We start from the raw sequence: 14,269 nt of genomic DNA, 5'->3' as shown, positions 1-14,269 counted from the left end.
GAATACTTTATAACACCAGCTTGAAAAATTATTTAAAAATCTGAAATGTTGGCCTACCGAAATGTATGTTCAGTAAATGCACTCAATACTTGGTCGGGGCTCCTTTAGCATCAATTACTGCATCAATGCGGCGTGGCATGGAGGCGATCAGCCTGTGGTACTGCTGAGGGGTTATGGAAGCCCAGGTTGCTTTGATTGCAGCCTTCAGCTCGTCTGCATTGTTGGATCTGGTGTCTCTCATTTTCCTCTTGACAATACTCCATAGATTCTCTACGGGGTTAAGGTCAGGCGAGTTTGCTGTCAATCAAGCCCAGTGATACTGTTGTTTGTAAACCAGGTATTGGTACTTTTGGCAGTGTGGACAGGGGCCAAGTCCTGCTGGAGAATGACATTTCCATCTCCAAAAAGCTTGTCGGCAGAGGGAAGCATGAAGTGCTGTAAAATCTCCTGGTAGACGGCTGTGCTGACTTTGGTTTTGATAACACACAGTGGACCTACACCAGCAGATGACATGGCTCCCCAAACCATCACTGATTGTGGAGACATCACACTAGACCTCCAGCAGCTTGGATTGTGGCCTCTCCACTTTTCCTCCAGACTCTGGGACCTTGATTTCCAAATGAAATGCAAAATTTACTTTCATCTGAAAACAACATCTTGGACCCCTGAAAACAGTCCAGCTCTTCTTCTCCTTGGCCCAGGTAAGACGCTTCTGGCGTTGTCTATCAGTCATGAGTGGCTGACACCAGGAATGTGACACTTGTAGCTCATGTCCTGGAGACGTCTGTGTGTGGTGGCTCTTGAAGCAATGACTCCAGCAGCGGTGAATCTCCCCCAAATTTTTGAATAACCTTTTCTTAACAATCCTTTCAAGGCTGCGGTTATCCCGGTTGCTTGTGCCCCTTTTTCTACCACACTTTTTCCTTCCACTCAACTTCCCATTAATATTCTTGGATACAGCACTCTGTGAACAGCCGGCTTCTTTAGCAATGACCTTTTGTGGCTTACCCTCCTTGCGGAGTGTGTCGATGACTGCCTTCTGGACATGTCAAGTCAGCAGTCTTCCCAATGATTGTGGAGCTACTGAAACAGACTAAGGGACCTTTTAAAATGCTTAGGAACCTTTACAGGTGTTTTTGTTAATTATTCTAATTTACTGAGATATTGACTTTTGGGTTTTCATTGGCTGTAAGCCATAATCATCAACATTAACAGAAATAAACATTGGAAATAGATCACTCTGTGTGTAATATATGAGTTTCACTTTTTGTATTGAAGGACTGAAATAAATTAACTTTTTGATGATATTCTATCTTTGCAAGAAGCACCTGTATATTGTAAATACACAGTAAAGGGATTTGGAAAGGGAGACTTTTTGCTGATACACTCCTGCATACAACCCGCCCTGCATAGACATGGAGTTACATGATAAAATCCTTCGTGTCTGAAGTCACCACTAGGGGGAGCTCATGAGCTTACTGCATACAGTGCATCATGAACCCAATATAACATTACAACATGGAGTACGGCAGTCACAGCTACAAGTTATGAGCCTCACAAAGGAACTCATCCAGACTGGAGTTTTGTGTGCCAGTGTTGATGAACAGTACTTTTGAATAACTTGCAGCAAATTCATAAAGATATGTGCATAACCCCACACTACACTTGGAGGGAAGGTAGAGAGTAACAAACTCTGCACTACACATGGAGGGAAGGTATAGAGTAACAGACCCTTCACTACACATGGGGGGTAGGTAGAGGGTGACACAGACCCACAGAGAAGAGCAACCAGGATGGTGAGCGGACTGCAAACTATGTCCTACGAAAAACGGTTAAAGGATCTGGGAATGTTTAGCTTGCAAAAAAGAAGCCTAAGAGGAGACTTATAGCTGTCTACAAATCTACAAATATCTGAAGGGCTGTCACAGTATAGAGGAATCATCCTTATTCTCATTTGTACATGGAAACATGAGAAGGAATGGAATGAAACTGAAAGGAGAGAAGATCCAGATTAGATATTAGAAAAAACTTTTTGACGGTGAGGGTGATCAATGAGTGGAACAGGCGGCCACGAGAGGTGGCGAGTTCTCCTTCAATGGAAGTCTTCAATCAGAGGCTGGACAGACATCTGTCTGAGATGGTTTAGTGAATCCTGCGCTGAGCAGGATTGGTTGGTGTCCCCTTCAACTTTAACATTCTAGGATTCTATGACTACATATAGAAAACAGGTAGAGAGTAACATACCCTCACTACCCATGGAGGGCAGCTAGAGAGAGACAGACCTCACACAACACTTGAAAGACAGGTGGAGAACGACAGACACCGCACTATCCATGGAGGACAGGTAGAGAGTGACAGACCCCACACTATACATGGAGGACAGGTAGAGAGTGACAGACCCCGCACTACACATGGAGGACAGGTAGAGAGTGACAGACCCCACACTACACATGGAAGACAGGTAGAGAGTGACAGACCCCGCACTACACATGGAGGACAGGTAGAGAGTGACAGACCCCACACTATACATGGAGGACAGGTAGAGAGTGACAGACCCCATACTACACATGGAGGACAGGTAGAGAGTGACAGACCCCACACTATACATGGAGGAGAGGTAGAGAGTGACAGACCCCGCACTACACATGGAGGAGAGGTAGAGAGTGACAGACCCCACACTATACATGGAGGAGAGGTAGAGAGTGACAGACCCCACACTATACATGGAGGAGAGGTAGAGAGTGACAGACCCCGCACTACACATGGAGGACAGGTAGAGAGTGACAGACCCCACACTATACATGGAGGACAAGTGAAGAGCGACAGATACCACACTACACATGGAGGACAGGTAGAGAGTGACAGACCCCGCACTATACATGGAGGACAAGTGAAGAGCGACAGATACCACACTACACATGGAGGACAGGTAGAGAGTGACAGACCCTGCACTACACATGGAGGATAGGTAGAGAGCAAGAGACCCCGCACTACACATGGAGGACAGGTAGAGAGTAACAGACCCTCACTACACATGGAGGGCAGCTAGAGAGTGACAGACCCTGCACTACACATGGAGGGCAGCTAGAGAGTGACAGACCTCACACAACACTTGCAACACAGGTGGAGAACGACAGACACCGCACTATACATGGAGGACAGGTAGAGAGTGACAGACCCCGCACTACACATGGAGGACAGGTAGAGATTGACAGACCCCACACTATACATGGAGGACAGGTAGAGAGTGACAGACCCCGTACTACACATGGAGGACAGGTAGAGAGTGACAGACCCCGCACTACACATGGAGGACAGGTAGAGAGTGACAGACACCCACACTACACATGGAGGACAGGTAGAGAGTGACAGGGTGTCACTGGGCATGGTGCTGTCATACGTGGCATATTATGGGGGATATTGCCACTTGGGGATATTGTGGTTGTTATGGAAGGCATTGTGACTGTGAAGAGTTGACATGTCTGGCATATGTGACACTGTGCCTGCTTTGAGGCACAATCTGTAGCACAAATTGCGGGGTACATCAAGAAAAAGCGGTCTGCATTTATCTTAGGTTTGGGGTCTGTATTTATTTTGGGGTCTGTATTCTTTCTTGGATCTTACCTGGGGTTTGTGTTTATTTTTGAGTGTGGTTTATGGTCTATGTTAATTTCGGGGTCTCATCTAGCACTTTAGTTTGGATTCTGTATTTACTTTGGCGTCTGTGGTCTGTATTCTAGAGTCTAGTCTGGAATTTGCACCAATTGTGGGGTACGTCAAGAAAAAGGAACGAGCCAAAGATGCCTGAGCAGCAAACCATTCAGGGAGAATAATGAAGAGCCTTGTCATACCTGCCGCCGCCGACGCTGCGGCCGCTTCCTCCGGCGGTTCCTCCCGCTGCGTTCCGGTTCATCATCCTGGGCGTCGCGCCGTTACATCGATCCCTCTCCCGGCTGCTCGGGGTCTTCGGCGTGGCGCCCGTGCTTCCTCCTTCCTCCGGCCGGCACCTGCTCCGCACATGCGCCTTAGGTCTCGGGCGCGCGCCCTCCCCTCTTCTTAACACCTTCCGCGTCCTCGCTGATCAAGCTTCTCCAATCAGGTGACTTCTTTGGCTTTATCAGGCTTCCTCTCCATAATGGAGGCGCCTGATTATTGTGTGCTTTTGTGCTCAGTGTTAGGCCTTGTTCTCTGTCTACTCCCTGCCTGCTCTTGTCTAGTTCTCTAGTCGCTGGCTATTATCCTGTTTCTCCCCTGTGTCCTTCCCTGTCCTTTTCCAGCCTCCTCCGTTCCGTTCCTAGTCTCCCAACTCCTTCCTTGTCAGTCTGTTCATTTACCTCTCCTCTGCCTTTTCCTGAGCCGTCCCTCTTGGTACCAGCTGTTGCGGTATAGACTCCCTCGGGCCTGCTCCCCACTATCCCTGTATAGGGGTAGCCCTCCCCCGGGGTCGCTCGTCCTTGGGCACGTCAGTACCGTGACCCAGAGGGTCCACTCTCTCTTCTTGCGTCTCGGACGTCACAGTCGGACGTCACAAGCCTTACATAGAAGTCTTATACACAATCACATGACTTTAACCACTTTCATTAAGTTGCTTCAAATGTTATTGTTAAGAATATGGGGGATATAATTTCATGCCAATTAACTGTACCATATTTATCAGAGATTATAGACCTCCTTCAAAATGTGAAGCTGAGACAAGTCACCTGGCTCAGCAAGTAGTCCAGCTTCAAAAGCTCCAAGTGGAAGAGCTCACACCTCTAGCAGCCTAGGTGGGACTACGGAATTTCTGGCAGGCTGAACCGCATGACTCCTGACCTATTAGTGACGTCAGGCGGGGCTGCGAGGTGTAGTTCTTCAGTTACAATTTTTAGGAAAAAAATATAGCCAAACCCTTTAATTGTGTGTGTGTATATAGAGTTTATTGTGAAACACGTGAATGACATTTGCCTCTTCCACCCCCCCCCCCCCCATCATATATACTAATTTGTGAGCTTGGAGAGTTATCCTCCTGCTTTTGTTTTCTCATTACATATTTTCAGCGGTTCCGGTTGCTCTTCATCATTCTCTTCACTTTCCACCCTTTGTATTGTTGTCTCGATCCAATCCAGGTAGTTCTGAACTTTGGTGTACATTCCGAATTCACCACATTTGATGCCCCAAGAGACGACGCCAGCGATATATAGTCTTTTGTATTCTCGAATTTTAAGATCTTCGTACATAAGGGGACCCCCACTGTCACCACCACAACTGTCATTACCGGCTTCCCCGGCACACAACATGTTGAAGGTAACGGTATAATCTTCTGGCACAGTCTTCTTGCATTCCACCAGATCCCGGAGTGGAACCCTTGTAAATTCTAAGATCCTGGGTTTGTCTATTGTGTATCCAGTTTTCTGATGTATTCGGTCGGTTTTCCCCCAACCAGCGACATATCCAGCCTCTCTAATGGCAGGACGGTCAGCCTCTCCTTTTTGCGGGAGGCACACTGGGTAAACGCATTCATCCAGTTCAATTCTCCTTGCGAGCTGGATAAGGGCGATGTCGTTGTTGTAATTCACTCTATTGTTATTTGTAGGGAGCTTTTCCCAGTCGGGGTGGATGATCACTTTCTTGACTGGTATTTCTGTTGCCGTCCGATGATCCACACTGCCGACCTTTAATGTAGGATTTGCATCATCCTCCACAACGTGGGCAGCCGTCAAGACCCAGTGATCCGATATAAGTGACGCCCCACCGATATATGAAGTCACCTCGACCCGCACAAGCCATGGAAAGTAGCCTTCTTGGGCTTTTTCCCCACCAAAAATTCGGGTTGTCCCGGTTACTGAGCTTTTTCCACAAACTGAAAATACATAAAAAATAATAAAATGGAAGTATATATTTTGGAGCAGATAAGCTGTGTTACACTCCAGGTTCTGTTTTTTAAATCCCCCATATCTTGTTGAGTCACTTTGTAAATAATTTCAATAAACTTTAGTCAAATTATGTAATACTTTTAGCGAGAATGTTGGGGGTCAGGGTTTCTATACAGCATCATTGCAGACACTGAACGAGCAGGGGCTGGTAGTAATAACGAGTGTCTGTGGCCGGAGAGCAAATATGAAATATGTCTGGATGGACTATAAGACAAATATCTATGAATTAGCAGTTCTGGAGTTGGCTCCTCTCTTTTACCTGCTGCACATTTGGGAAGTTCAGTTTCTTTGTTGCTGTTTCTCCAGAATCCATCCAAGGAGCAGTGATAGTTTTCTGGGAAAAAGTAAAGATGAGCTCAGAATAGTATATAAGCATCATCCCCTTCCAGTCACACATGTGCCCCGCACTCCTCACCTCCTACCAGTTACACATGTAACCTACACTCCTCACCTCCTACCAGTCACACATGTGCCCCGCACTCCTCACCTCCTACCAGTCACACATGTAACCTACACTCCTCACCTCCTACCAGTCACACATGTGCCCCGCACTCCTCACCTCCTACCAGTCACACATGTGCCCCGCACTCCTCACCTCCTACCAGTCACACATGTGCCCCGCACTCCTCACCTCCTACCAGTCACACATGTGCCCCGCACTCCTCACCTCCTACCAGTCACACATGTAACCTACACTCCTCACCTCCTACCAGTCACACATGTGCCCCGTACTCCTCACCTCCTACCAGTCACACATGTGCCCCGCACTCCTCACCTCCTACCAGTCACACATGTGCCCCGCACTCCTCACCTCCTACCAGTCACACATGTAACCTACACTCCTCACCTCCTACCAGTCACACATGTGCCCCGCACTCCTCACCTCCTACCAGTCACACATGTGCCCCGTACTCCTCACCTCCTACCAGTCACACATGTGCCCCGCACTCCTCACCTCCTACCAGTCACACATGTGCCCCGCACTCCTCACCTCCTACCAGTCACACATGTAACCCGCACTCCTCACCTCCTACCAGTCACACATGTGCCCCGCACTCCTCACCTCCTACCAGTCACACATGTAACCTACAGTCCTCACCTCCTACCAGTCACACATGTGCCCCGTACTCCTCACTTCCTACCAGTCACACATGTGCCCCGCACTCCTCACCTCCTACCAGTCACACATGTAACCTACACTCCTCACCTCCTACCAGTCACACATGTGCCCCGCACTCCTCACCTCCTACCAGTCACACATGTAACCTACACTCCTCACCTCCTACCAGTCACACATGTGCCCCGCATTCCTCACCTCCTACCAGTCACACATGTAACCCGCACTACTCATCTCCTACCAGTCACACATGTAACCCACACTCCTCACCTCCTACCAGTCACACATGTACCCCGCACTCCTCACCTCCTACCAGTCACACATGTGCCCCACACTCCTCACCTCCTACCAGTCACACATGTGCCCCACACTTCCCACCTCCTACCAGTCACACATGTACCCCGCACTCCTCACCTCCTACCAGTCACACATGTACCCTCACTCCTCACCTCCTACCAGTCACACATGTGCCCCACACTCCTCACCTCCTACCAGTCACACATGTACCCCGCACTCCTCACCTCCTACCAGTCACACATGTGCCCCACACTCCTCACCTCCTACCAGTCACACATGTGCCCCACACTTCCCACCTCCTACCAGTCACACATGTACCCCGCACTCCTCACCTCCTACCAGTCACACATGTGCCCCACACTCCTCACCTCCTACCAGTCACACATGTGCCCCACACTCCTCACCTCCTACCAGTCACACATGTACCCCGCACTTCCCACCTCCTACCAGTCACACATGTGCCCCGCACTCCTCACCTCCTACCAGTCACACATGTGCCCCGCACTCCTCACCTCCTACCAGTCACACATGTGCCCCGCACTCCTCACCTCCTACCAGTCACACATGTGCCCCACACTTCCCACCTCCTACCAGTCACACATGTGCCCCGCACTCCTCACCTCCTACCAGTCACACATGTGCCCCGCACTCCTCACCTCCTACCAGTCACACATGTGCCCCGCACTCCTCACCTCCTACCAGTCACACATGTGCCCCGCACTCCTCACCTCCTACCAGTCACACATGTAACCCACACTCCTCACCTCCTACCAGTCACACATGTATCCCGCACTCCTCACCTCCTACCAGTCACACATGTGCCCTGCACTCCTCACCTCCTACCAGTCACACATGTGCCCCGCACTCCTCACCTCCTACCAGTCACACATGTACCCCTGCCCGCACTTCTCACCTCCTACCAGTCACACATGTGCCCCGCACTCCTCACCTCCTACCAGTCACACATGTAACCCACACTCCTCACCTCCTACCAGTCACACATGTACCCCGCACTCCTCACCTCCTACCAGTCACACATGTGCCCTGCACTCCTCACCTCCTACCAGTCACACACGTGCCCGCACTCCTCACCTCCTACCAGTCACACATGTACCCCGCACTCCTCACCTCCTACCAGTCACACACGTGCCCGCACTCCTCACCTCCTACCAGTCACACATGTACCCCGCACTCCTCACCTCCTACCAGTCACACACGTGCCCACACTCCTCACCTCCTACCAGTCACACATGTAACCCACACTCTTCACCTCCTACCAGTCACACATGGGCCCCATACTCTTCACCTCCTACCAGTCACACACGTGCCCGCACTCCTCACCTCCTACCAGTCACACATGTGCCCCGCACTCCTCACCTCCTACCAGTCACACATGTGCCCCGTACTCTTCACCTCCTACCAGTCACACATGGGCCCCATACTCTTCACCTCCTACCAGTCACACATGTGCCCCGCACTCCTCACCTCCTACCAGTCACACATGTGCCCCGCACTACTCACCTCCTACCAGTCACACATGTGCCCCGCACTCCTCACCTCCTACCAGTCACACATGTGCCCCGCACTCCTCACCTCCTACCAGTCACACATGTGCCCCGCACTCCTCACCTCCTACCAGTCACACATGTAACCTACACTCCTCACCTCCTACCAGTCACACATGTGCCCCGCACTCCTCACCTCCTACCAGTCACACATGTGCCCCGCACTCCTCACCCCCTACCAGTCACACATGTAACCCGCACTCCTCACCTCCTACCAGTCACACATGTGCCCCGCACTCCTCACCTCCTACCAGTCACACATGTGCCCCGCACTCCTCACCTCCTACCAGTCACACATGTGCCCCGCACTCCTCACCTCCTACCAGTCACACATGTAACCTACACTCCTCACCTCCTACCAGTCACACATGTGCCCCGTACTCCTCACTTCCTACCAGTCACACATGTGCCCCGCACTCCTCACCTCCTACCAGTCACACATGTAACCCGCACTACTCATCTCCTACCAGTCACACATGTAACCCACACTCCTCACCTCCTACCAGTCACACATGTACCACTCCCCGCACTTCCCACCTCCTACCAGTCACACATGTGCCCCGCACTCCTCACCTCCTACCAGTCACACATGTGCCCCGCACTCCTCACCTCCTACCAGTCACACATGTGCCCCGCACTCCTCACCTCCTACCAGTCACACATGTGCCCCGCACTCCTCACCTCCTACCAGTCACACATGTGCCCCACACTTCCCACCTCCTACCAGTCACACATGTGCCCCGCACTTCCCACCTCCTACCAGTCACACATGTGCTCCGCACTCCTCACCTCCTACCAGTCACACATGTGCCCCGCACTCCTCACCTCCTACCAGTCACACATGTGCCCCGCACTCCTCACCTCCTACCAGTCACACATGTACCCCTGCCCGCACTTCTCACCTCCTACCAGTCACACATATGCCCCGCACTCCTCACCTCCTACCAGTCACACATGTGCCCCGCACTCCTCACCTCCTACCAGTCACACATGTAACCCACACTCCTCACCTCCTACCAGTCACACATGTGCCCTCACTCCTCACCTCCTACCAGTCACACATGTGCCCTCACTCCTCACCTCCTACCAGTCACACATGTACCCCGCACTCCTCACCTCCTACCAGTCACACATGTGCCCTGCACTCCTCACCTCCTACCAGTCACACATGTAACCCACACTCTTCACCTCCTACCAGTCACACATGTGCTCCGCACTCCTCACCTCCTACCAGTCACACATGTAACCCACACTCTTCACCTCCTACCAGTCACACATGGGCCCCATACTCTTCACCTCCTACCAGTCACACACGTGCCCCGCACTCCTCACCTCCTACCAGTCACACATGTGCCCCGCACTCCTCACCTCCTACCAGTCACACATGTGCCCCGTACTCTTCACCTCCTACCAGTCACACATGGGCCCCATACTCTTCACCTCCTACCAGTCACACATGTGCCCCGCACTCCTCACCTCCTACCAGTCACACATGTGCCCCACACTCCTCACCTCCTACCAGTCACACATGTACCCCGCACTCCTCACCTCCTACCAGTCACACATGTAACCCGCACTACTCACCTCCTACCAGTCACACATGTGTCCCACACTCCTCACCTCTTACCAGTTACACATGGGCCCCGCACTCCTCACCTCCTACCAGTCACACATGTGTCCCGCACTCCTCACCTCCTACCAGTCACACATGTGTCCCGCACTCCTCACCTCCTACCAGTCACACATGTAAGCCGCACTACTCACCTCCTACCAGTCACACATGTGCCCTCACTCCTCACCTCCTACCAGTCACACATGTGCCCCGCACTACTCACCTCCTACCAGTCACACATGTGCCATCACTCCTCACCTCCTACCAGTTACACATGGGCCCCGCACTCCTCACCTCCTACCAGTCACACATGTACCCCGCACTCCTCACCTCCTACCAGTCACACATGTGCCCCGCACTACTCACCTCCTACCAGTCACACATGTGCCATCACTCCTCACCTCCTACCAGTTACACATGGGCCCCGCACTACTCACCTCCTACCAGTCACACATGTAACCCGCACTACTCACCTCCTACCAGTCACACATGTAACCCGAACTACTCACCTCCTACCAGTCACACATGAGCCCCGCACTCCTCACCTCCTACCAGTCACACATGTGCCCCACACTACTCACCTCCTACCAGTCACACATGTGCCCTCACTCCTCACCTCCTACCAGTCACACATGTGCCCCGCACTCCTCACCTCCTACCAGTCACACATGGGCCCTCACTCCTCACCTCCTACCAGTCACACATGTGCCCCGCACTCCTCACCTCCTACCAGTCACACATGTGCCCCGCACTCCTCACCTCCTACCAGTCACACATGTACCCCTGCCCGCACTTCTCACCTCCTACCAGTCACACATGTGCCCCGCACTCCTCACCTCCTACCAGTCACACATGTAACCCACACTCCTCACCTCCTACCAGTCACACATGTACCCCGCACTCCTCACCTCCTACCAGTCACACATGTGCCCTGCACTCCTCACCTCCTACCAGTCACACACGTGCCCGCACTCCTCACCTCCTACCAGTCACACATGTACCCCGCACTCCTCACCTCCTACCAGTCACACACGTGCCCGCACTCCTCACCTCCTACCAGTCACACATGTACCCCGCACTCCTCACCTCCTACCAGTCACACACATGCCCACACTCCTCACCTCCTACCAGTCACACATGTAACCCACACTCTTCACCTCCTACCAGTCACACATGGGCCCCATACTCTTCACCTCCTACCAGTCACACACGTGCCCGCACTCCTCACCTCCTACCAGTCACACATGTGCCCCGCACTCCTCACCTCCTACCAGTCACACATGTGCCCCGTACTCTTCACCTCCTACCAGTCACACATGGGCCCCATACTCTTCACCTCCTACCAGTCACACATGTGCCCCGCACTCCTCACCTCCTACCAGTCACACATGTGCCCTGCACTACTCACCTCCTACCAGTCACACATGTGCCCCGCACTCCTCACCTCCTACCAGTCACACATGTGCCCCGCACTCCTCACCTCCTACCAGTCACACATGTGCCCCGCACTCCTCACCTCCTACCAGTCACACATGTAACCTACACTCCTCACCTCCTACCAGTCACACATGTGCCCCGCACTCCTCACCTCCTACCAGTCACACATGTGCCCCGTACTCCTCACCTCCTACCAGTCACACATGTGCCCCGCACTCCTCACCTCCTACCAGTCACACATGTAACCCGCACTCCTCACCTCCTACCAGTCACACATGTGCCCCGCACTCCTCACCTCCTACCAGTCACACATGTGCCCCGCACTCCTCACCTCCTACCAGTCACACATGTGCCCCGCACTCCTCACCTCCTACCAGTCACACATGTAACCTACACTCCTCACCTCCTACCAGTCACACATGTGCCCCGTACTCCTCACTTCCTACCAGTCACACATGTGCCCCGCACTCCTCACCTCCTACCAGTCACACATGTAACCCGCACTACTCATCTCCTACCAGTCACACATGTAACCCACACTCCTCACCTCCTACCAGTCACACATGTACCACTCCCCGCACTTCCCACCTCCTACCAGTCACACATGTGCCCCGCACTCCTCACCTCCTACCAGTCACACATGTGCCCCGCACTCCTCACCTCCTACCAGTCACACATGTGCCCCGCACTCCTCACCTCCTACCAGTCACACATGTGCCCCGCACTCCTCACCTCCTACCAGTCACACATGTGCCCCGCACTCCTCACCTCCTACCAGTCACACATGTGCCCCACACTTCCCACCTCCTACCAGTCACACATGTGCCCCGCACTTCCCACCTCCTACCAGTCACACATGTGCTCCGCACTCCTCACCTCCTACCAGTCACACATGTGCCCCGCACTCCTCACCTCCTACCAGTCACACATGTGCCCCGCACTCCTCACCTCCTACCAGTCACACATGTACCCCTGCCCGCACTTCTCACCTCCTACCAGTCACACATATGCCCCGCACTCCTCACCTCCTACCAGTCACACATGTGCCCCGCACTCCTCACCTCCTACCAGTCACACATGTAACCCACACTCCTCACCTCCTACCAGTCACACATGTGCCCTCACTCCTCACCTCCTACCAGTCACACATGTGCCCTCACTCCTCACCTCCTACCAGTCACACATGTACCCCGCACTCCTCACCTCCTACCAGTCACACATGTGCCCTGCACTCCTCACCTCCTACCAGTCACACATGTAACCCACACTCTTCACCTCCTACCAGTCACACATGTGCTCCGCACTCCTCACCTCCTACCAGTCACACATGTAACCCACACTCTTCACCTCCTACCAGTCACACATGGGCCCCATACTCTTCACCTCCTACCAGTCACACACGTGCCCGCACTCCTCATCTCCTACCAGTCACACATGTGCCCCGCACTCCTCACCTCCTACCAGTCACACATGTGCCCCGTACTCTTCACCTCCTACCAGTCACACATGGGCCCCATACTCTTCACCTCCTACCAGTCACACATGTGCCCCGCACTCCTCACCTCCTACCAGTCACACATGTGCCCCACACTCCTCACCTCCTACCAGTCACACATGTGCCCCGCACTACTCACCTCCTACCAGTCACACATGTGCCATCACTCCTCACCTCCTACCAGTCACACATGTGCCCCGCACTCCTCACCTCCTACCAGTCACACATGTACCCCGCACTCCTCACCTCCTACCAGTCACACATGTAACCCGCACTACTCACCTCCTACCAGTCACACATGTGTCCCACACTCCTCACCTCCTACCAGTTACACATGGGCCCCGCACTCCTCACCTCCTACCAGTCACACATGTGTCCCTCACTCCTCACCTCCTACCAGTCACACATGTGCCCCGCACTCCTCACCTCCTACCAGTCACACATGGGCCCTCACTCCTCACCTCCTACCAGTCACACATGTGCCCCGCACTCCTCACCTCCTACCAGTCACACATGTGCCCTCACTCCTCACCTCCTACCAGTCACACATGTAACCCTCACTACTCACCTCCTACCAGTCACACATGTAACACGCACTCCTCACCTCCTACCAGTCACACATGTGCAGCGCCCCAGAGTCCTGGTCGTTGCAGTACTGTTGCTCCGCCACTATGGGGGGCTATGGTACGTCTGATGGCACTGAAGGGATTCATCTGACCAGGTATCACAGTCACCAATACACTTCACAGTCGGGCCTCCAGGGGGAGCTAAGGGTTCTATTCATTAGGCCACTCCTCACACTTTGGTAAAACTGGGGGTTAGGCAGGAAGTTAG

At 52.9% G+C, this 14,269-nt stretch overlaps 1 protein-coding gene across 1 annotated transcript in view; it reads right to left on the bottom strand.

Moving 5' to 3' along the window:
• Positions 1–4,896: 4,896 nt before the first annotated feature.
• Positions 4,897–14,269, bottom strand: part of C1S (complement C1s) — a 33,343-nt gene continuing 23,970 nt past the window's right edge. Inside the window, exons 10-11 of the mRNA XM_077258170.1 lie at positions 6,172–6,246; positions 4,897–5,839 (exon numbers count right to left, since the gene is read on the bottom strand). Coding sequence (XP_077114285.1) covers positions 4,998–5,839; positions 6,172–6,246 — 917 coding nt within the window. The 3' untranslated portion in view covers positions 4,897–4,997. The remainder of the gene's footprint in view (positions 5,840–6,171; positions 6,247–14,269) is intronic.

Source organism: Ranitomeya variabilis, chromosome 4 (genome assembly GCF_051348905.1).
Source record: "Ranitomeya variabilis isolate aRanVar5 chromosome 4, aRanVar5.hap1, whole genome shotgun sequence".
In the NCBI taxonomy this organism is placed as follows: Eukaryota; Metazoa; Chordata; class Amphibia; order Anura; family Dendrobatidae; genus Ranitomeya; species Ranitomeya variabilis.
This window is presented reverse-complemented; position numbering and strand designations above follow the sequence as displayed.